The sequence below is a fragment of the Pelobates fuscus genome, chromosome 5, assembly GCF_036172605.1.
Source record: "Pelobates fuscus isolate aPelFus1 chromosome 5, aPelFus1.pri, whole genome shotgun sequence".
In the NCBI taxonomy this organism is placed as follows: Eukaryota; Metazoa; Chordata; class Amphibia; order Anura; family Pelobatidae; genus Pelobates; species Pelobates fuscus.
Genome location: NC_086321.1, coordinates 357294693 through 357316303, shown reverse-complemented (window position 1 = coordinate 357316303; position 21611 = coordinate 357294693). Strand labels below are relative to the sequence as shown.

The 21611-nt window shown below is 43.9% G+C and overlaps 1 protein-coding gene across 1 annotated transcript in view; it reads right to left on the bottom strand.

Annotated features, from left to right (window-relative positions):
- CTNNBL1 (catenin beta like 1) overlaps positions 1-18091 on the bottom strand; it is a 32021-nt gene extending 13930 nt beyond the window's left edge. The window contains exons 1-10 of the mRNA XM_063453341.1: positions 17904-18091; positions 5982-6152; positions 4341-4447; positions 4014-4153; positions 2961-3058; positions 2688-2781; positions 2206-2297; positions 1959-2031; positions 1545-1603; positions 781-929 (exon numbers count right to left, since the gene is read on the bottom strand). Coding sequence (XP_063309411.1) covers positions 781-929; positions 1545-1603; positions 1959-2031; positions 2206-2297; positions 2688-2781; positions 2961-3058; positions 4014-4153; positions 4341-4447; positions 5982-6152; positions 17904-17933 — 1013 coding nt within the window. The 5' untranslated portion in view covers positions 17934-18091. The remainder of the gene's footprint in view (positions 1-780; positions 930-1544; positions 1604-1958; positions 2032-2205; positions 2298-2687; positions 2782-2960; positions 3059-4013; positions 4154-4340; positions 4448-5981; positions 6153-17903) is intronic.
- Between the last annotated feature and the right edge of the window lie 3520 nt (positions 18092-21611).

Below are 21611 nucleotides of genomic sequence, written 5' to 3'. Positions count from 1 at the left end.
ACATTACTGCCTTGGGACACCTCTAGTGGCTGTCACTCAGATTGCCACTAAAAGAGCTTCCTGGGTCAGTGCTGCATAGTGTGCAGTACTGACATTCAGTGTCTACGCTCTGCACGGAGACGCTGAACGCTCCCCATAGAGTTACATTGATTCAATGATCTCTATGAGGAGATGCAGATTGGCGCAGCTCGAAGTTTCTCGGCCAAAGAGACGGGGTGGGGGTGGAGACGTCCATGACTAACCCTCACAGCCCTAGAATAAAAGGAGAGTAAAATCACCTTTTACAATGCTTAAAGAGGGGCCGGGGGCCTAGTGTTTTCACAGCAATAGTGACAAGAATACAGGTTTGTACCCCTATCACTATATAGTGTTTCGCGAAAGGGACACTAAGCAACATAACCATTACAGTTTTGAGTGATGTTTTATAGAGACTCTAGGTGCTCTCCCCTAATTTAATGCCAAACCATTTAGAATTTGTTTGACATAAACATTGGTTCTCTGTGGCATGCAGGATCTATACTACACAGATCTGTAGTTGCTATGTTGTGTACAGTGTTCCTTAAAAGCCATGATGACTAATGATTCCCTGAAAGAACAATATAGGCATTGTCAACCTTCCCTTGCTACACAAACATAGCGGTTTTTACTTATCAAGCATGGTGCTTCCTTAAACCATACCACTTAAACTGCCCTTGTGGATTTAGTTTTCCTGCTTTATGTGTGGTTGTCGTTCAAGGTGCAGGTCCCCAGACACAGAGTGTAAACACAATCTTATCTCACCTAAGCATGAGGTTCATGAGCTGCAAGCCCTCTCCCTTCAGGAAACGTTCTCTATTGCTGCTGAGCATCAGACAAGAACAGAGAGCATCAAACAGATTCTCCATCATTTCCTGCTCTTCTGCTGTGCTAGGGTCGTGGCGTTTAAATACCTGTAGCAAACAAAAGGAAACGCAAATCTAATGATAAATGGAGATAGAAGGCAGCTCATCCATGGCACACTACGAGTGGTTCAAGAATTATCAGCAAACTGAAAACTAGTGTTTATTTCCTAATTTCTTATCTCGACCAAGAAATTATGAGCTTGATGGTTAGTAAGTGGTTCTACTGATATAGATGCTTTTGTAACTGGGAACATTTGTAGTTAATGGAAATAAGATAAGTGACAAAAAAAAGAGGAGAAGTGTTAGTTATACTGGGCAGTGACCAAGTCAGGTTCATTTCAGGGCAAATGCCAGACTAAAGAATTAACATTGGATGACATTATGACCATATTTATATTCTTATGACAATTTAGGGAGATCAGTTACCCTTGTGAGACCTGGGATATTATGAAACAACACATGGTGTTGGTGCTCTTCTCTGCAGAGTCAGAAACCCCCAAAATATATGTGGGAGAAAGAGGGAAAAATAAAGTTGGCAGTATGGCAAACTGATAACATTAGCAAAAAACATTGAGTCTCTTTTAGAAGCTGAAGCAGCAACATGTCACTATTTGCTCGGAGATATGCCAAGGTGCAAGCGGGTAGGAACTGAGAGGCACTCACTGATAACTGCTGAAGCAGCACGTCTATTCCGTCTAGTTCACCAAGGAGTTCCCGAGTGTCTGAAAAAGGGAGAGATAATGTCAGCACAGAAAAATAGATCCATCAGCGGGAGAAATCAATACACAGTGACAGAGGGGCAAGGTGGAACAGGAGACAGAAGGGGGGGCTGGAGGGGGGAGATTGCAAAGAAAACACAGTAACCAAGAGAAAACGCCACCAAGAAAACAGAAAACAAAGATGATGAAAGAGGATTGAGAACTTAACAAGTAAGAATAAGGGGTATAGATGGTAAAAAAGATGGGAGGAGCAGATCCAAACAAAAGAAAAACCGTATGAGAAGCACGTGAGAAAAAAAAAAAAAAGACAATCGGAAACGGATGGCATTAGACGGCATTAATAAAATGTAATCCTCACCATCATTATTCTGTAAAAGAATGGCCAGGATTTCACTGCAGTACAACTTGTTGGCATCAAATGGCATCTTGGCCTAGCAGGAAACAAAATTGTGAGAGAATTAGCAGCTGGTAAATGGAGGAAAGACTTTACATCTAGCCTAATAGTATTCTGCAACACTGAGGCTACGGCAATACTGGGAGATGGAAAGTACTTGACATATTGTAACGTAGTAAAAACAAAAAGAGAATCATCTCAGTTTACTCACCTTCAGCCTTTTGAGCAGCCACTGGAGAAGTCCTTGTTGAGCTGCATCAGCACATATTTCGGTTCGAAACTCAGTCATGTTCTCAATAATTGCTGTGGAAAAGAGAATAAATGTAGATAACCTGCTCTGTGAATGAGCAATAAATAATGACAGTACAGGTAAACAGTAAAATGTTTATGGACTCAATTATTCAAAAACAGATCAGATATTGGTATAGCTATGGAACCCAATGCTAACAGAGCGAGCAGAGAGATCGGGCTCGGGATAGTCTACAGCTACCACTAACATTTACTACCAAGAAGATAATCTGAAACTAGAAAGATCAGGTCTTCTTTGGTCGAGGTGGTTACTAGGTTTAATACGCAAATAAGTGGTCAAACTAAATATTCCAGAAAACAAAGTGAGGAAGCGGAGGATAGGATTAAGCGGTTTAATATGGAGACTACAAAAAGGAAGTGTGAGTAAGAGATGTAATATTATACCAAGTGTGTTGTGTACGCCATCAGCTTCTTCTTTCACCGCCTCATCCAGACGATCCAGATTCTGCACCAGTAGAGCAACCACCTGACCCTCCACCTATGCACAAGTAAAAACATTTATATTCCAGATGCCAAGAGAAGGTTGGGGTCAACAGTCCTCACAATTCCACCTTTATGTTTAGAAGTTTAAGTAATCCTTCTCCAACATTCAAGTCAATCTGATGGCAGAGAAAGACAGAAACTAACATGAGTTGACAAAGAACACATCTCACTCACCAGTGCATCAATAAGGACCTGAGCTCCTTCCTCACTTTCATGTAGAGTGTCTATATCTGTGAGCTCCTGCAAAAGGTCAACCACAGCAATACAGACATGTGACAGGCTAAGGAAAAAAGTTGTCTATGCTAGACCTGGGTGTACATCTTTACATAAATTGACCAAAATAAATACCAACATTAATACTCCTTACATTAACATGGAGTGAATAGCAATAGTGAATTAAGAATCTAGACATTCAGCTAAAACAAACAAAAGGATTATTTAAGGAAAAACAAGTTACGTTGAGCTACCAAATCACTTAAATATTTCTCAAGGGAATTTAAAGTGAACTTGTTATGACGGGTACACTTTAACGAGCAACCCACTGTAGCGGGTATGGTGCTACCGGCACTGTGTCCCAGTTCTTTGTCAGAAGCTGCTTGACACAAATAATGCCAGGTTTGAGCTCTTTGATACGAACTGAGGCAAGTTTGGCCCGTCCAAGTTACATTAGCAGTACATCTATATTGTCCACGTTTACAAGGCATTAATTCGCTGACGTCATCTAATTTCATACATCACTGTTGTACAAATATGGACATTGATATTGCTAATGAGGTTAATGATTGCTAATGCAACTTCCACATTAGCAAAACGGTGAGCAAGCAGCTCATCTAAAAGAAATTAGATGACCATAATTTTGTGTCAAACTGCTTAAAAAACATTTACAAATAACTGGGGGATAACTGCAGTAGCCTGCTGGCACCATAACCACTGAAAGTGGCTGTACAGGTTATGGCGCTTAGAGTGTCCCGTTAACATACAACAGCTAGTAATTCAGTAAATATATAATTAATCATAAAGAGAAATATTAAGGCATTATCTGTAGCACTTTTTCTCCACTATGCCAGTTCAGCCATCATACCAGATTCATGGTTGATAACCACCAATTAAATTTTCTAGCACTTTAACTAAAGTTCTGTCTACCTATGCTTCCCCAGCAACTTCTCTAATCCTCCTTCCAATTCCATCAGACCACCCACATTCAGCATCAAGCAATTAAAAGGATATCAGAATTTTCATGTCCTAGGAGGCCTAGCAGTGACTGCACAGCATTGAGCTCCACCAGTAGATGGTACAAATCGGGTATAGTTGCGATTACATGCATCTCTTGTATAATGTCATTTAGGTCTAGCTCGGACTCCATGAACCTGAAAAATGAAAACCAGTATATAGTTACAGGAGAGCTGACATTAGCTGGGAGACAAGACAGAAGATTTCAGAAGGGTCAGTTTGCGAATGGGTGAGATAATTATTGAATAGGTTGGAACCATGAGCAAAGCATGAGTGGTGGAGAAGGTCATGGAAAGACAGTTATAAAGACAACTGGCTGCTCACTTCTCAGGGTTGTCAGGGAACTTGATGCGTAGTTCCTGATTCTTGTAGGATCTCTTCTCAAAGGTGAGGATCATTCTCTTTATGGAACTCTCATCCAAGGTCTCCATCTGAACATAAAAAGGAATGAGAAAATGGGCAAAAGCTAGGAATAAAGAGACAATGAAATGACTACTCCAAGCAGTAATGATTATGTGATGCATTTTAAAATTCCCCCAGTCTCTCTGCAAAGATCAAACATCCACATAGACATATGTGAACAATATAACCCCACGTACTAAAGCAGTTCAGAGATTAGCATAGATCATTGGATGGTTTTATTTTGTCCCATGAAATTCTTCAAAGTGTATGTGATGGAAATTCTAACCAAGTCATTTAGCAATGAATTATTTTTGTTCTCTCCTGATATACTATGCGTCTATTGAATTTCTGGTACATTAGTAGTTTGCATATGTAAACACGGTTTTCTATTAGAATTCATTTAAGGAAAAAATAAAAAAAATACAGAAGTCGTGCTCAGACATGTCTATGCATATTAGCATGTGTAATTATACATTAATAAAACATTTTAAGCACTGTAAGCTTTCAGAAGCAAGTATCTCCGCAACTTTTATTTCATGTAATATTCGCGGTCTACCAGTTTGTTTTTAATGATTGTGCAGTGAAACATGTCAGACCGTTAATAATAAGTTACTGAAAAACAAAAGCGACGTGCTTGGATCAGTGGCTGCATGCACAAAACCACACAATGTAAGAACTAATTAGTTCTCACATTATCTCTTGGCTCATATTTAAATAATCACCACAGACCTAATGATCATGGCAGATGTCTTGTCTTGAACAAAAGCAAATACAAATAAATAAAAAGTTACCTACCCTCTATCCCAAATCCGAGACTTTTAGTATCACTCCAATGGCCATTAAAGTGTAAGCTCACCTGCCACATCAAGGCAAACCTCTTAGGAGAGTCTTACGCTAACATTTGACCTTGGTGCTTTCTAATTAAATGCAGAATCTCCAACAAGACCAAAAAAGGATATTTCTAATAAACCCCAACCCCAACTTATTAAACATTAATAGGGTACACATGGGATGGGTGGAAGCACTGGCACTGTAACGTGTCTGTGAAATACAAAAGAAAATATAAACACACCAAATTAAACCCCAGCAATGGTTCCAGTATGCATCAGCCCACATATATATAACATAGCCATTGCTGCTGCCCAGGAGTAGTGGGAGTTTGGGAGCAAGCCTTAATTGTTTCCCAAAACAGTTCTCAAGACCCATCAACAGTCCATTTTTTTCAGCATCTCAAATGGAATAAAACAGGGAAATACATCAATCCTGGATTGTTGATGGGCCATGAGGACTGATTTGGGAACCAATGTTATAACACTGTGCTAGGGACATTGCTAGGTAAAAAGTATATATAAAAAGAGAAAACCTACAGGGAACTAGCCTCAGTCTCAAAGAGGGATGGAGTAGAGCAAGCGAGCAAATTTGCATGTCTCCATCGACCCCCAGAATCTTTTAAGTAGCTTAAAAGGGAAGACCCACAAGTCACTGGCATGTTAAAGGAGAATACAGAGTACACTTTCAGATAAAACTAGATGTAAATCAATGGGAATTATTTATGTCAATTACCTCATCCTCCTCTCCATCTTCCCCTCCAGGAACTGCATCCATAGCATTCCTCTGGTCCTCTGATGTCCCTCTATCTTCCTCACGAAGCCACTTGCGGCTTCCCCTCTCCTTCCTCAAAACTTTCGGCTCCTCAGGATCATCTTCACGCCCTCGTTTTGTGCCTCTATCTGGCTGCACAGGGAGAAAAAAAAAAAATCATGGCATGTTACCAGAAATAAACAGTCTACATAAGATGCAGAAAAGTATTTTACCAAAAAGGTTAAGTTGAAAATTTAGCTCATTTTGATACCGCTGTGGAGGTTAACATCACCCAAGAATGAAAGCATTAACTGAGGAACCCGAATCCTGTGGCTCTCAGAATACAACAAGCTTGACAATTCGTGAACCGGCCAAGTGAGCTCAACGTATGTGCATCATGCGTTTAGGCCTGGAATCCACAAAACCTCTGAACATGTCCTTTAGTATCTGGCACTAGGACATTAGCAGCAGATCCTTTAACTCCTGCAAGTTGAAGGAGGGGGCTCCACGGATCGGATTCGCTGTTCCAGCACATCCCACAAATGCTCAATCAGATTGATATTTGCGGAATTTGGAGGCCAAGGCAACACCTTGAACAATTTGCCATGTTCCTCAAACCATTCCTGAACATTTTTTTGTAGTGTGGCAGAGTGCATTATCCTACTGAAGGAGGCCACTGCCGTGAGGGAACACCATTGCCACGTGTCAAAGTAACATTCACATTAATGCAAGGACACAAGGTTTCCCAGCAGGACATTGCATCTGCCTGCCTGCTTCCCACAGTATAAAATAAATAAATATATATACACACACACACACACACACACACACACAAAGTAAATTTCTTTCGTTCAGGATACAGCAGAAAATCTTTTTCCCTGTGCGTTGTTCAGCAAAATAGTAGAACTTTGTAGAGAACTACACACTTAGGACTATGAATTTAAAAAAAATTGATTATATAATAAAGTGGGAAAGCTTTTATCACAGGAATTTAAAGAAATCCAGGTTCCAACACTAACATTTCAGTTTAGTGCATTAAAACACCCCTTCTGGATGTCAGTCTGACTCATAAGCATAACTTTCGTCAACCCTTTCTGTGTTGGATAGCAGCCCTGCTGTGGCCTTTTGTAATACTTTAACGCCAACTTTGCAGACTTACAAATCCACAGTCTATGGCTTTCTAGACCGATCATCACTCCTTCAAACAGGATTAGAAATGTTTCAACTCCTTATCCATTTCCACTTGGCAATGCGCTAGTCTCTTCTGAACTGGCAATAATGCCTACCCGTAGGAGTCGTCATCTCTAGGAGATGTCATTTTCTGCTCACCCCTTGCACAATAGTGTCTGAAGCTACTTACTGAAGCATTGGGAGCTCTGAGGAATGCAGAAAGAAACCGTTCTCTGAAAATAGCGGGGAAGCCGGTACACAACTGCTTTCTCACGCATTGAATGTTAGATCAGGTTAAAAATGTCTTCAAATAAAATAAAATGAGCTAATGATAAGAAGCAAGCACAGTACATGAAATAACTAAATTTACTTTTAATAATAATAATTATATATATATATATATATATATATATATATATATATATATATACACACACACACACACACACACACACACATACACAGAAATGTCTTAAATGTATTGTCTACTGTCAAATTGAGTAGAGATGGTGACCATATAATCAAGTTTCCTTTAAAATGTATCCTCCATATTTTGGCAGCTACTCTATGATTTAAGTCATCACTGCATCAGTGTTTTTTTGTTTTTTTATAACGTACTAGTCTAAAGAACTTTATTCTATTAATGGACTACCCAAATGGTCACCGTAGATTGAACCAAAACAAAATATGTAAGAGCCACTCAAAAGAGGCAGGCAAAGCCAAATGGCTCAACCTAACACACATTTGTAGATCCAAAATATAAAAATTATAATTAAAAAAAAAAAAAAAAAAATTAAAAAGGTTTTAAAGGGTTACTACAGCCCTCCATAGTAGTTGTGATGCCAGGAGTATTCTGGCCAAGTTTCCCGGTAATGGGGGAAACTCATCTACGAGGAATATTGGATTGGATGAAAAAGAAAAGCTGGTGTGATATCACGGGATGAGTATTGAGTGCCTGCAGGAACTAGATTCCGTCAGTAAAAAAAAAAAAACCTGAAAAAAATAGTCATTCCCCCCTCCCCCCCCATTTTATATTTGGTTTTCCAAACATTTCCACTAATTTATTCCACCTCTTTTGGAGGTACATACAACCTGGCAACTTCAGACGGAAAAGTGTTGGAGCACATACAAATAAAAAAGGTTAATTGTGACACATGCAAATCGTCACAATCGTCGCAATCCACCGAGCCAATGCTTCTCCAGATGTTAGCAAAAGGCGTAAAAACCCCTTATGCAATATAAAACTCAAGTGGTGAAAAAGGGGGTAATTATGAAAATAAGTTACCCTATAAAATAGTAGATGTTTAGAAGATTACTCTGATATTCTGAATAAACATAGAGAAATAAACAACCTACAAAATAAAATCAGAAAAGACCACAAATGGTGCAGACCAAAAAACACCAGATGATAATAGCTAGTGTAAAAACCCGAATCTATTCCCTTTGATCTAGGCCCCTTGTCCTTTTTGCTGCCCACTCCTACTAATGGATTTTCTTGTCATTCTTTCTGGCTTAACACCTTAGTACCTTTTTACAGGAAACTAGAGCAAAGATAACATAACCGCCTCATGGATCAGTCTACTGCCTCTATCCACAACACACTGCCTACATGTTATAAAGCATGGTCCCCATGGGGTGAATGTAAACTCTCTTCTAAAATTATTTTTAATATAGTTTGCCATCAGCTTCTCTCCAAATGAAACCTTACCCCTGCAACATTTGTATCCCCCTTCCTTGGCTTGTTCTCTTTACACTGTATATAAACTTAACATATTTGTATGGTTAAGCTTTAACACATGTCTTTCGAAGCTCCAACTGCCCCTTTAAGCAGCCAAGTCAACATTCCGACTATAGAGCTATGCCATCTAATTGTAATTATTTTCTATAAAAACAGAACAAAAGCCTACATTCCTCTGCTATTAAATCCCTTAATATAAAAGGTTGTTTCATATCTTTTTCCTGGCCCTACCTTAAAGGCTAAATTGCAGAACATTGTTACAAATTCTTTTTCCATGATATATCCCTTGTAACATTCTGTTGCAGTGAAGAACTGCTCAGAATCTAAGCAATTATAAGTACGGTCTGCAGGTTATAGTACAAGGCTCGGACCCTGTTCAGAATCTGAACTGTAATTTGCCAATTAATAATTCATGCTCCTCGTTAGCCACTCACTAATCTTGCCCTGCCAGCTTAGCCTAGCGCTCTAATGAAGTGCTGGGATTTGGTATGTTAGAGGATCCCTTCAGTCCGCTCAACTCGCTGCTCTGAGGCAGAGTTATGGGCTTTAATTAAAATTATTAATTACAGCATGTGAAAAGTCCAATTTTATCTTCCAAAGACAGCAGGAAAGGCAGATATTATGTGTAGGCAACAGAAGATCACAGTCAATGTGGCTGTTATTTTTTAGTATATATGCGAACCCTGCACAATTAAATGACAAGTGAAGATGCACACTGAGTGAATTATTCGCTGAACAGTGAACTGCAATGTGCCAAGGTGGAGGGAGGGTTATTAAAGGGACACTATAGTCAATATATCAACTATAGCTTATGGTATTTGTTCTAGTGAGTTGAATCATTCCCTTTAGGCTTTCTGCAGTAAACACGGTCTTTTCAGAGAAAACGCCGTGTTTACATTACAGCTTAGTAAAAACTCCAGTGGCCACTCCTCAGATGGCTGCTAGAGGTGTCTTCTGGGGCAGTGCTACACAGTGTGACTGACATTCAGTGTCTCCACCATCTGCATGGAGACACTGAACTTTCCTCATAGAGATGCATGGATTCAATACATCTCTATGATTGGCCAGGGTTGTGTTTGACTTGTGCTGGCTCAGCCCCTGATCTGCCTCATTCACAGTCTCAGCCAATCCTATGGCAAAGCATTGTAATCGGCTCACAGAATCACTACTGAGGATGTCAGCCAAGCAAGCAGATCAAGGGTAGAGACAGCAGCTGCAGACTTTAATACAAGTAAGATTTTACTATATTTAGGGAGGCAAGGGGGCTAGATGGTGGTTTTAACACTATATGGTCAGGAACACACGTTTGTGTTCTCTGACCCTATAGTGTTCCTTTAATTGAACAAATAAAGAAGAATTTACAAATTGCAAAATATAGGCCAAGCTGCAAAGGAGAACTGGAGATTATTTTTCTGTTTGGCATTTAGCCTACAGTATCAAATGCCCTAATTTCTCCACAATTCCCAGCTGAGTGGATAAACAACACAGCCTCCTATTTTCTCTACAATATACATGATACAAAAGTATTCATACAAATCTCTACGATTTAGGCTTGTTCGTTTTTTACCAACATTTTGTGAAGCAGCTGGTAATCGTTTTTTGCCAAAGCCTCGAGTCTCTGCCAGCTACACTATTAGGGACAAGACCAGGGGGGTGGCATGGAGTCTGGAAGAGTTGTTGAGAGTAGTATTAGTCACACATTAAAATAACTCAGAGAGATCACACATTAAAAAGAGAATCAAATGCCTGAATAATCATATCTACATTTAAATATAGCCTTAAGGGTGGAGGGTGATATTCTGTTTCACAGAAGCATTATTTCCATAAAATGTTGCTTTGATAGTGCAATTCTTGAACATTTTAAAGTCTGCACGTAGATGAGATGGTAATTCTAATCTCCCCAGCCAATCACAATGACTTTCCCTTTCTTTCTGATTTATTTTCCTTCTCCGGAGCTGAATACCAATATGGTCTTTGATCAGGGTTGGGGCCCACGGCTAATTGCCACCTTGTGTGAAAAACTGAAATTGACACCTGCTGGACTAAAAAAAAATATGAATTTTATTATGCTAGCAAAAAGAGTGATCATTATGGAAGTTATGATGTGAAATATTCAGAAATTCTGAAGCCCAAGGAAAAGAAATAAAGTGTGTGTGAATGCTGAATATAAATAAATGCAATAATAAGGTGTTCAGCTAAAAATGTGATTTCATACATATTTTCCTGCTAACTTGTAACATAGTCCAGAGAAAATAGCTCCAAAATAGCAGAGATTATCTAATTCATCTTGTAATACGTATTCGCTACATAAAACACACACACGTACTACCTGAGATAATGTCTCCATACATTACTTAAAGGGCCACCAGAGTCGCCCAGGCTACATCATCTCAATGACGCGGTCTGGCTGCAGTGGTCTAGTCATTTTAACTCTGCAATGTAAAACAGTGCCGTTTTGTAGACACCGTAATTTTTAGATTGCAGGTTTAAACGCACCTCTCCTGCTTCCGCTCGGTCACGTGAGGTTGCAGCTTATAGAAAAGCATTAAATGCAATGCTTTCCTATGAAAAGCTTTTGGATGCACCTGCTGCTAGCTGTACATGTGCATCATGTTTCTCCATGAGTGGTATAGTATTGACCATCACAGAGAGAGACAAATTACACTGCAAGAGCAAGCACAGAACCGAGGTAATATCCGCACTGTACAAAAGTACAGTGTTGTAGTTGCAGATCAATTTTAGCCCCCCATTTTCTGTAAAAACATTTTTTTTTTCCACTTACATTAATCACTTATGTTTTTTTAGATTTTTATAGAAAATATGGGGAGGGGGAACTAAAACTAATCTGCAACTAGGACACTATAGCTCTAGGTACAAGTTTGTATTCCTAACACTATAGTGTTCTTTTAATAGTTGGAGAGGGAAGCAGTGTGGGTCCTACTAATCTGGAAAGCTTGTTGGTTGTGGTCATTCAGCTCAATACTCAATTTGGCTGGCAAAATTGCTCCAAGGTTCACTTTATTCACTCTCTGCTATTTTCAAAGGACCTCACTCCTGCACTGAGATTTGGAAAAAAGCTTTGGCTGAAATGCAACCAACCAGCGTTGGTTTGGGGGGTGGAAGCTAATAGAAGGACTGGGGTTAGCTCCAGCTAACAGTTAGCTAAGGGTTGTGTTATTTTTTTAATCATGTTTTGTTAAATTAACATAGCTTGCTGTCCATAGCTGTAGTGGTTATGGTGCCAAGAATGCTCTGGCGCAGTCCCATGGGAATTAATCAAACTGCTTTAGTACAGTTTGACAACTTACTTGGGTGCAGCCGGGCACCCACAGTTGCAGTCTTCGCTTCTGGTCTTCTCATACAAGGCAGGGCAGTACAGAGCTGCGCTAATGCTCTCTCGCAATGGGCGCTGTCCTACACCGGTCATGCATTCATTCTATAGCGGCACCGGGTCCCTTGACTCTAAGTTAACTGTCAAAGAATAGTACAAATGGTTTGACTACTTACCTTGGGATATTGCTAATTAGCACAGAGCTGCTGCTGGTAAGTAGTACTGCCATGTAAGTAGTAAAGCATGGAGAGCCATGCACTGGCAAGGTTTGTACCAAGCTAAATGTTATTACTGGCCAGTAGTTTAGGACTCACAAATCTGTGTCATGACTTATGAATGTTCCTTTACAGAGTTATAGAAACATTTTTCAGAAAGAAAACATGATAATACACACACACACTACCAGCTCAAAAAGAAAAGAAAAAAACTAACCTAGTATTGCTAAAGTTGAGGAAAGTTATGCTAAGCATTTTCTGACTTTTATAAAGCAAGTGACCATATATCAGAGCTATGCCACTTGGCAGGAGGAGATACATCGAGCACGCACAGACAGCAAGTAAACCCACACTGCCATTGGGAGTACAAGAAGACACCAGCTTTTATTAAGACACGTACTGTGTTTATCTGCCTTGTCCATGTTTCTTCAACACATGCAGCAATGTATTTTCAGAATGAAATTATATGTAACCTCCCTGCTTACTGGATTATTACTTTAGCATTCTACTTCCCCTATGACCGTTTGATTATTCATGACCTGCTTGTCAGTCTGAACTTCAAAACACCTAATGAACCTCAAAATGCCTAAATGCTGGGTTTGTTCTAAACACAAGGCATATTGGATTTCTAAAGTCTAAAGTAGTCTTTCTGGGTACTTGAACTTCTACCCATCAATTAATCATTCTTAAAGAGTCACTGTCACGCTGCACTTATTTTTTCCCAACCGCTTCTTCTCTTCCCCGTTCCTACACTGGCTTTCATTTATTCATCTGCTCCGCGAGAGTACAGCAGTGAACGTCAGCTCCTGGAGAAGGTGGCGGCACCAGTGAGGGATAGGTTCAGGTAAGCAGAACTTTCCCTGCCCCCAACCATGGCCACTGAACCCCCAGCGGCGATGTCCCTGTCTGGGATCTTTGCAAATTCTGCCACGTCCCCAGACAGTGACAGTGCCGCTTTAATAGATCTTAGTATGTATTAAATGTGCACATTATGGGGATTATGTATCAGAAGAAATCACTGTTAAAAAAAAAAAAAAAAAAGGCAAACTGCTAATTTTACGTAAAGATAAACTAGTAATCAGGAATCTGTAGCAAACTCATAATTTGTCAATAAATATAAGGAAGATACTGCAAGTTCTGCCACCATCTGCAATTTGGATCTCTCCGCAGGGGTGGACTCAAAGGAACTCTCAAAGCAGCATAACCACTACAACACTCTGTAGTGTTTATTGTGCCAGAAGTACTGTGACCCCTCTCCAAAGTAAATAGCCAAACCATCAGCCATTATGGTTTGACTCTTACCTGCATTTTGCTGGGCACCGCTCCCTGCCTCTATGAGAGTCAGAGCTAAAAGGTACAGGGGTTAGCATAGTGCCTGGGAGCGATCAACTGACATTCTCAGCCAATTAGCTAGCAATGTAAATTCTCCTAGCAGGACCTTCCGGCTCTCCAAAGCGAAAGTGTGCCGTAGTGGTTATAGTGCTCGGAGTGTTAATTTAAAGGACCACTAGACCACTTCAGCTTATTGAAGTGGTCTGGGTGCCAGGTCCAGCTAGGTTTAACCATTTTTTCTATAAACATAGCAGTTTCAGAGAAACTGCTATGTTTACCTATGGGTTAATCCAGCCTCTAGCGGCTGTCTCATTGACAGCTGCTAGAGGCGCTTCCGCGCTTCTCACTGTGATTTTCACAGTGAGAAGATGCCAGCATCCATAGGAAAGCATTGTGGAGAGTTCCCCGCCCGGCGCTGGAGAAAGGTCAATTTAACCCCTTCCACCCCTAGAGCCCGGCGGGAGGGGGCCCTGAGGCACCCTCAGGGCACTATAGTGCCAGGAAAACGAGTATGTTTTCCTGGCACTATAGTGGTCCTTTAAGCATAAGAGTCAATGGTCAGGCTCAGTGGATTTTGCGGACATTGAGAAACCACAAATAAGTGTGTAACTAGGGAGTATGGCTGGACATAAAAAGCAATACAAGGACTGGAAATGGGATACAATCAAAACCAAGTAAAATAATAGGATAGCCAGCTCTCTGCAAAAAATTAGAAAATAGTACATAGATATCAATAGACTTCAAAATTCCCCGTATTAAACAAACATTCTTGCAACAACTCAATATAGCAATCATAAGATTCAACCAATGCAAAAAAAAAATAAAACAAATTCTATAAGGTGCAAAATTGGTAAAACTTAAAGGTATAATGTAAAAGCAAACCAACAGGTGCATTAATCCAGATGCTCTAAAATAATTACATTACATTACTTGTGACTAACATAAGGAGCCAACCAACCCGAGGATTGAGACTTCAACAACCCAGAACAATACAAATGAAAACCACAAAAAAAAAATAAAATTGGGCTACACTCAACTTTTTATACTTATCAATAGCAAATACTCTTCCTATCAGTTTGTTTATTTTTATATATATATATAATAACTAAGGAAAACCATCCTGGAGTGGTATGAAAGCCAGAGGAGGCAGACCTGTTAGGCAAAGGGGGAGAACTGAAGGTAAGATGGTACACAAAAGTATAATAAAAAGGAGAAACTAACTTTAAGCGTGCACACCCAGGTGAATAAAGCTATAAATAATCTACACAATGAATAATAAAAAACAACCTGATAATAATAATAATAAAACCTAAAAAAGATAAAACAGGAATAGTGTAATAGAGCTACAGGTAAAAAAAAAGGGGGGAGGTAGAGCATACGTTCACCGATTGGAACGCATACATAGAACGTACGTTGGGACGCATATGCACTTTACGTTCTATTATGTCGGGACACGCACATAGGGCCAGAACTCCATCTTGCGTTCCACGGGTGACATGCACGCAGATACAGAAGTAGTTATGGTAGGGTGTTGAACTGCACTCTGTCCCTTTAAGTAGTATGTAGCTGGGTGCAACTCGGACAGTCTCAGTACCAGAGACCAAATGCTGAGTAACAAAAATAAAAGAAAGGTCCAGGCACTCCAAGGTACAAACTGGGCAATTTTATTGAACCCACTCCATCACAACGTTTCGACCTACACGGTCTTTGTCAAGCTTGATGGAGTGGGTTCAATAAAATTGCCTGGACCTTTCTTTTATTTTTGTTACGATGCACGCAGATACAGGCGGAATCCATCGGCAATTCAAGTTTCCCGTTAAAAACTCATTGGATGTACTTTTGAATGATCCCTGAAGTAGTCTAGAATCTGGACGAAATGCATTGGACCTATTCATTTGTTTTTTATATATATATATATATATATATATATATATATATATATATATATATATATATATATATATATATTTTTTTTTTTTTTTTTTTTTTTTTTTTATTTAATTTTTTGTAATTCTATTGTTTTTGACAAGTTGCTGCTTCTCCTGTGGGAATATCGATCCATTTCTGGTTCCAGAGATCCACTTACGGTGGAGACATGCAGTTTATTTTATCCTGTTTGTACGTGCAATTAGTAATTAAAGGGACACCATAGTCACCAGGACAACTGCAGCTTAATGTAGTTGTTCTAGTGAGTATAATAGCTCCCTTCAGGCATTTTCATGTAAACACTGTCTTTTCGGCGTACGGGGGAGGCTGGCTACGCGCAGGCGTACGGGGGAGGCTGGCTACGCGCAGGCGTACGGGGGAGGCTGGCTACGCGCAGGCGTACGGGGGAGGCTGGCTACGCGCAGGCGTACGGGGGAGGCTGGCTACGCGCAGGCGTACGGGGGAGGCTGGCTACGCGCAGGCGTACGGGGGAGGCTGGCTACGCGCAGGCGTACGGGGGAGGCTGGCTACGCGCAGGCGTACGGGGGAGGCTGGCTACGCGCAGGCGTACGGGGGAGGCTGGCTACGCGCAGGCGTACGGGGGAGGCTGGCTACGCGCAGGCGTACGGGGGAGGCTGGCTACGCGCAGGCGTACGGGGGAGGCTGGCTACGCGCAGGCGTACGGGGGAGGCTGGCTACGCGCAGGCGTACGGGGGAGGCTGGCTACGCGCAGGCGTACGGGGGAGGCTGGCTACGCGCAGGCGTACGGGGGAGGCTGGCTACGCGCAGGCGTACGGGGGAGGCTGGCTACGCGCAGGCGTACGGGGGAGGCTGGCTACGCGCAGGCGTACGGGGGAGGCTGGCTACGCGCAGGCGTACGGGGGAGGCTGGCTACGCGCAGGCGTACGGGGGAGGCTGGCTACGCGCAGGCGTACGGGGGAGGCTGGCTACGCGCAGGCGTACGGGGGAGGCTGGCTACGCGCAGGCGTACGGGGGAGGCTGGCTACGCGCAGGCGTACGGGGGAGGCTGGCTACGCGCAGGCGTACGGGGGAGGCTGGCTACGCGCAGGCGTACGGGGGAGGCTGGCTACGCGCAGGCGTACGGGGGAGGCTGGCTACGCGCAGGCGTACGGGGGAGGCTGGCTACGCGCAGGCGTACGGGGGAGGCTGGCTACGCGCAGGCGTACGGGGGAGGCTGGCTACGCGCAGGCGTACGGGGGAGGCTGGCTACGCGCAGGCGTACGGGGGAGGCTGGCTACGCGCAGGCGTACGGGGGAGGCTGGCTACGCGCAGGCGTACGGGGGAGGCTGGCTACGCGCAGGCGTACGGGGGAGGCTGGCTACGCGCAGGCGTACGGGGGAGGCTGGCTACGCGCAGGCGTACGGGGGAGGCTGGCTACGCGCAGGCGTACGGGGGAGGCTGGCTACGCGCAGGCGTACGGGGAGGCTGGCTACGCGCTGGCGTACGGGGGAGGCTGGCTACGCGCTGGCGTACGGGGGAGGCTGGCTACGCGCTGGCGTACGGGGGAGGCTGGCTACGCGCTGGCGTACGGGGGAGGCTGGCTACGCGCTGGCGTACGGGGGAGGCTGGCTACGCGCTGGCGTACGGGGGAGGCTGGCTACGCGCTGGCGTACGGGGGAGGCTGGCTACGCGCTGGCGTACGGGGAGGCTGGCTACGCGCTGGCGTACGGGGGAGGCTGGCTACGCGCTGGCGTACGGGGGAGGCTGGCTACGCGCTGGCGTACGGGGGAGGCTGGCTACGCGCTGGCGTACGGGGGAGGCTGGCTACGCGCTGGCGTACGGGGGAGGCTGGCTACGCGCTGGCGTACGGGGGAGGCTGGCTACGCGCTGGCGTACGGGGGAGGCTGGCTACGCGCTGGCGTACGGGGGAGGCTGGCTACGCGCTGGCGTACAGGGGAGGCTGGCTACGCGCTGGCGTACGGGGGAGGCTGGCTACGCGCTGGCGTACGGGGAGGCTGGCTACGCGAAGGCGTACGGGGAGGCTGGCTACGCGCATTTGAGTACACAGGAACTGTTCAGTGATTCCCACATGGCATGAATACAATGACCAGGTTGCTATATACAGCGATGCAGAGTATCTCGGGGGGACACAGAGTCCCTGCTCCCCTCCCCCCTCCCCCCGCCCGCACTGTATATCGGACCGAGCTATATACCAACCCAAGACCACTTACCTGATACCGCAACAGCTCCCCAACATCCATGGCCACACAGTACCTCGCAGCCGTAAAGCACGCCCTTCCCTCAGCACAGCCTCACTTTACTGAAGTCGTAAATCAGTAAGACCGCCGCAAAGCGAAGCGCGTCTAAAGGGGACGCAATGAAAACGAACACTGCCGTAAAGCAGAGCGCGTCCTAGCTGCCACAAAACTGGCTCACTAACCCTCAAACAGCGCGCGTGAACGGACGCAAAAGATCTCGAGACTGCCGCAGGGCGCGTCCGAGGTGACGCAACGAGATCTGACCCCCGCTGCCGTAAAGCAGCTTCTTCATAATAAATCCTGCCGTAAAATATACAATTATAAAGAGCAGACACATCAAAACCGTGATGGACAGCAATGCTTAGCACCCTCAGCCAGCCAGTGTGGGATGGGGCCGAGCTTGAGGTTTTTTTAACATGACCAAAAAAAAAAAAATGTTGAATTATTCACACTTCTATGTTCCCTCTCCCTCAAAGTATTGAGGTGTTTAGGGGAATAATGCATTGGAGGTGAAATAAACACACTCACTCCTCCACTTGCACACTGCACATTGGTGTTTATAATATCTAAACCATGCCATGTCACTTAATGGGTTTCTCCAACCACCATGACCATTACAATGACTTGCAGTGTGATGTAATTCCAGTAAAATACAAGTTTAGCAGGCTAAGATTGCCACAAGGCATATGTATGTATATGTGTTTGTAGTATCAGTTAGTTAATTACACGTAGCTAAGATACTGTCATCACTGTACTGACCAGGTGCAGGAATGTAAGAACTGGAATTACGCGTCCCTCTCCTTTGTATCAGATGAGCCACGTGGTTAGACCGGATGGATGAGTTTAGACTCTATTCATTAAATAGGTTAAGGGTATGTGTGGGTGTAGTTAATTGTGGGAGGAGCTACAGTGCTATATAAGGAATGTACTCTATGTATTCAGTACTCAGATTTTGCTGTATTTTGGTGACGCTAGTCCCTCTGAGTCCCGATCGGTGATCCAATAAAGAATCTCTTCCTTCCTGAAGAAACCTGTGTCCATCTCTCTGTGCTTGGCTTCCGTCAGTTTCTCCGGTATCATTTGGTGCATTGGCCGGGAAGCTCATCGTTCAACGGTAGCTGAGAGGCAGAGGCGTGAGACGGTCTATCTTTGCCCACGTTCTCTACGGCTGCACCCCTGAACTTCTGCGTGGACCTCCCTTCGTCTCGGCGCCACTGGTCTGTTGTCCAGGAGATCATCGGCCTCTACGTAAGAAGTGCTGGGGTGTCCCCGTCGATGAGTGTGAACTCAGGTTCAGGAACGAGGAGGTAAGATAACTGCTGTTTTAGACGGCAGGACCCGCTAGGGGTATACCGATTGTGCGGTAGGCCCAAAGGGGTTTTTGAATCTGTATCTGCCCCCTCTGTCGAAGGGAAGGAGCGAAGGCGCACCGCTCGATCGAACGCTCTTTAGTCAGACCGTTTGATTTGGTTAGTCAGGCGGGGTCCTGGTGTAAATAGCCCTAGCCGGACACCGGTGTCTTGTCTAGACTAGCGTTCTAGGGTGTATATTACGTTCGCTAGGTCGGAGGGACCGGGAGACTAAGCGGCGCCTGTGTAAATTCGGTTCGCTAGTTCTCATCCTATCTGGGCTAAGTGGGAAGGCGTGTAAATTTGGAACCCACTAGACTTTTGATAGTACGACTAAGAGGCGCCTGTGTAAATTCGGTTCTCTAGCTCGTTGTATAGTGCGACTAAGAGGCGTCTGTGTAAATTCGGTTCTCTAGCTCGCTATATATGTGGTGATTGGGCAGTGTGGCTAACCAAAACGGGTGTATATAGTTTTAGGTAGTCCATTCAAGGTACTGGCCAATAGTTTAGTTGGGAATTGTAAATGTGTTAACGATTGTTTTAGTAAAGTGTATATCTTGTTAGATAGCGCGAGCTCAGCCGTCTAGCGAGAGTGTTAATAGTGTGTTGCTGTATTATAGTGCACGGTACCATAACCCTGTATATTTACTGACATTATATAATAAGTACTAATCATTGTCGTCCATTGCATGTTTAACACCATAACCACTAATAATTGTATTGTGACCTTAACTTGTGCTTTGACCTATGCTAACCGTACTGTAACCGCTATTTGTAAAAGACGATGTTACTGGGGTGTGTTATAGACGGGTAATTCGTATATAGAGAATTATAGCGTGGGTGACTGTGTAGTTACGCCAAAGGGCATAATATTGATTATATAGTGACTGGTGTAGCAGCTGTGTGTGTACGGGAATTCCCTGAGTGTTTATTGTTATGGTGTACGTTTCACTTGGTAACCGTACCACGCGGTGCTGTTGCCAGAGGAAACGGGTGTGACTGTTGAATAGTACGCGTGTATAGTAATCGTTGTCGACGACGTTCCACTGTTAAATATGGGTGCGTCGCAGTCAACGATTCCGGATCCCTTAGGATGTATGGTTAAGAATTTTAAAAAGGGATTCAAAGTTTGTGATTTTGGGGTTAAGATGTCCCCTGTACGTTTGGTCACTTTGTGCACTAGGGAGTGGCCTACTTTGGTTGCGGCATGGCCGCCACGTGGCAGTTTAGGATCCAACTCTGGTACAGCGCTTACACGTGGCTGTATCAGGTAGGCCTGAACTTTACGGCCAGTTTCCTTATATTGATTGTTGGAGACAGGCCGTAAATGACTCGCCAAAATGGCTCCGGACATGCCACGAGGAACAGTGTCGCCTCATGGTAGCTAGGACTTGTTCGTCCACTAGGGCTGGTGTTAGGCCCATTTTGGACACGCCCCCTGAGTCCGAGATCCCTTTGCCGCCCCCTTACTTTCCGGTAAGAGGAAGTGACGCAAATACAGGAAGTCCTGTAACCCTTCCCTCATTACCCTCATCCACTTCCGCTTCCTCCTCTAGTACAGGATCCACCCCCCCTCGTACTAAATCTCCCCTTCCGGAACCAGAACCCACCCCCATTAGAAACGAATATCCTGATTTGGCGCCACTTCAGACTTCCGGTCAAGCTTCATCTAGCTCGGCCCGAAGTGTTCTATTCACTACCTTTTCCCAAAACCAACCTCCCACATCCCCATACCCTATATCTCCCCGACCGGAACCCATGACTGACGCTTCCCTACGTAGCCCCATCCAAACCCGACAGTTGACTGGTGCCCAACAATTAAAGCACTATCAGATGCCTCTTCGCTTAAATCCCGGGTCAGCTTATATCGATGCCGCAGGTCAAATGGCACACGCTGACCCTGTCTTCGTATATGTCCCTTTCACCACTACCGACCTTTTAAACTGGAAGACCCATAATTCCTCGTATACTGAGAAACCACAAGCCATGACTGATCTGTTCACCTCAATAGTACAGACACATAATCCGACATGGGCTGATTGCCAGCAGTTATTAATGACTTTATTTAACAATGAGGAAAGGACAAGAATAAATCAAGCAGCCATTAAAGCATTAGAGGATAGAGCCCGTGCTTTGAACCAAGCTAATCCAGCAGCATGGGCCGCAACACATTATCCCAACACTGATCCCGATTGGAACGTAAATGGTGCTGATATGGTTCAACTCAGAGCCTATAGAGACGCTATAATTGCTGGCATGAAAGCCGGAGGAAAGAAAGCCATTAACATGTCGAAGACAGTTGAGGTGATCCAGAAAAGCGATGAAGCGCCCA